Source organism: Festucalex cinctus, chromosome 12 (genome assembly GCF_051991245.1).
Source record: "Festucalex cinctus isolate MCC-2025b chromosome 12, RoL_Fcin_1.0, whole genome shotgun sequence".
Lineage (NCBI taxonomy): Eukaryota > Metazoa > Chordata > Actinopteri > Syngnathiformes > Syngnathidae > Festucalex > Festucalex cinctus.
In genome coordinates, this window is record NC_135422.1 from 19,686,127 (window position 1) to 19,688,626 (window position 2,500).

Genomic DNA, 2,500 nt, shown 5'->3' on the forward strand with positions numbered 1-2,500 from the left:
ACATAAACAGCAAGAAAATACAATTTTGTATCAATATTATTATTTGTATTATTATTATTATTATCAATTAAAATTAAATTAATATATTAATATTAATAATAATACGTAAAATAATAAAAAATACAACGTTTCATGTTGAACATCTTTCACATGTTCAAATCTAAAAAATAAAAAATAAAAAATAAAATAAAATAGAGTATTTTTCACGTTCACTAATGGCATCACATATTTGTGTGTGCGCGCACGCGCATCTGCCAGGAGTTGCAGAAGGGCCGTGTTGCTAGGCAATACATCTGCTGCCGTCTCCCATGGCAACAGCAGAAGGAGATGCTGACGGAGGACAAAAGTGGCGCAGACGAGAAGACAAAAGACCCCGCCCCCAGCACCAAAAATCCCACCCAGCTGTCAATCAAAGCACAGAAAAGAGGACGATGGGATGGATGTGGACTTTATTGACACATTCACAAACATGTCCGCACGCAATCAACGTGTAGAAAAGGCGTCAAAAAGGTTGCTCAAAAACTAAAAAGTCATCCAAAGCAACCATTTAAAAAAAAATAAAAAATAAAAAATGTTGTTTTTGTGTGACTGTGACGCTGCCGTCCTCGTGACCTCGTGACCTTCATCAAACATGGGCGACAACAACAACAAAATGGCTTCCGTGTTTTCTTTCCTGGTTGTCTTCTGGAAATCCAATCTATCCAAAAATCCAATGATAAATAAACAAAAACAAATAAAAATAAACAAAAATAAATCTAAAAATCCAATAACAAATGAACAAAAACAAATAAAAATAAACAAAAATAAATTTAAAAAATACAGTAATAAATAAACAAAAATAAATCCAAAAATCCAATAATGAACAAAAAAATCCAAACATAAACAAAAAGAAATAAAAATAAACAAAAATAAATGCAAAAATCCAATAATAAATAAACACAAAACAAATACAAATAAACAAAAATAAATCCAAAAATCCAATAATAAATGGGGAACAAAAACAAACAAACATAAAAATAAAACCAAAACATAAGCGAAAAGAAACAAAAATAAACAAAAAATAAATACAAAAATCCAATAATAAACAAAAACAAGTAAAAAATAAACACAAATAAATAAAAAAATCCAATAATAAACAAACAAAAATAACTAAAATTAAACAAAAATAAATCCAAAAATCCAATGATGAACTAAAACAAATAAAAAAAATTATCCAAGCATAAATAAATAAAAACTACTAAAATTAAACTAAATTAATTCTAAATTCAATAATAAATAAACAAAAATAAAGAAAAATAAATCCAAAATCTAATAATAAAGAAATAAAAATAATATAAAAATTCAGTAATAAATAAACAAAAATAAATTCAATCTTGAATCGAATCTCTCAAAAAAACAAAAAACAAACATCCCAGCGTCGTCCTCAAGGGTCCCTCTCCTTCTTGACTTTGACGTCATCGCCCGCCAGGATGGTGGCGATTTCGCCCTGCATGAAGGCCCAGGGCACGCTGGAGCCCACCAGGGGGCACTTGTCCCCGCTGGGGCAGTACACCTCCGTGTTGGCGTTGGGGGCAGCACCCTGGGCATTGATGCTGTCCCGGGAACACGGGAAGCAGAACTTGTGGTGCGTGGCGGAAGGGCACTGGACGAAGTGCGTGTCCTCCAGCCGCTCGCGACACAGCGTGCAGCACAGTGCGCCGGCGCCGCCGACCGGCTCCGGCCCCCCGCCGCCCGCTGGGGAAGCGGGCCTGCTACCGGGACCCGCCGAGTCTCCGTCCTTATTGCCGTCCGACTCGGGGGCGGGGCCTAGGGCCTCGGCCTGGTCGGCCAACCCCTGCCAGCGCCGCTCTTCCGGGTCCAAGTCCGACTTCCTCTTCCTGGACCCGCCTCCTCGGGACCCGGCGGGGGTTTGGGCCCGGGCGGGGGGCGGCGGCGGCGGGTGGGCCCCGTCCACATGGGGCCGCGGCAGCACCTGCTCATCCCCCACGCACTCCTTAAAGACCCTCAACGCTTCCGGCAACAAATCCCCGAGCAGGCGCCAGTCGCCGGAGCCGCGCGCCGTCTCATACTCCAGGTACTTGAACCCGGACGACAGGCCCCGCCCCAAATCCTTCATGCAGTCCTGGTACATCTGCTTGGCTACGCCCGAGGCGCTGGAGAACACGTTGCCGGAACCGCTCGGATACTCGATGAAGATCTTCAGCTCGTAGTCGGCGGCGCCGCCGGGTCTGGAAGCGGCGTCGAAGGCGAACACGCGGCCCAGCAGCCCGTGGTCCTTCCTGAAGCGGACCCGGAACGGGGTGCACCCGGACAGGGCGACCAGGGTGCTCCGGACCGCCTCAGGTTTGCCGGCCCAGTCCTCCTGGCGGTTGCGGAGGCTTTCGCTCAGCTCGCTCAGCGTCTCGGCGTTGCGACGCTCGTCGGGATGCGCCGGGTACGGGACCGGCCCGTGAAGCGGTCCCAGGGGCCACGCCGGACCCCCGTCGGGACTGTGGCGGTT

The 2,500-nt window shown here is 45.3% G+C and overlaps 2 protein-coding genes across 2 annotated transcripts in view; both read right to left on the reverse strand.

The window, feature by feature from the left end:
• The window catches only part of kiaa0586 (KIAA0586 ortholog), a 16,562-nt gene that overhangs the window by 13,276 nt on the left and 786 nt on the right, over positions 1-2,500 (reverse strand). The window lies entirely within an intron of this gene.
• irf2bpl (interferon regulatory factor 2 binding protein-like) overlaps positions 441-2,500 on the reverse strand; it is a 2,474-nt gene continuing 414 nt past the window's right edge. Inside the window, exon 1 of the mRNA XM_077539026.1 lies at positions 441-2,500. This exon is cut by the window's right edge and continues 414 nt beyond it. Within this exon, the coding sequence (XP_077395152.1) occupies positions 1,424-2,500 (1,077 nt within the window). The 3' untranslated portion in view covers positions 441-1,423.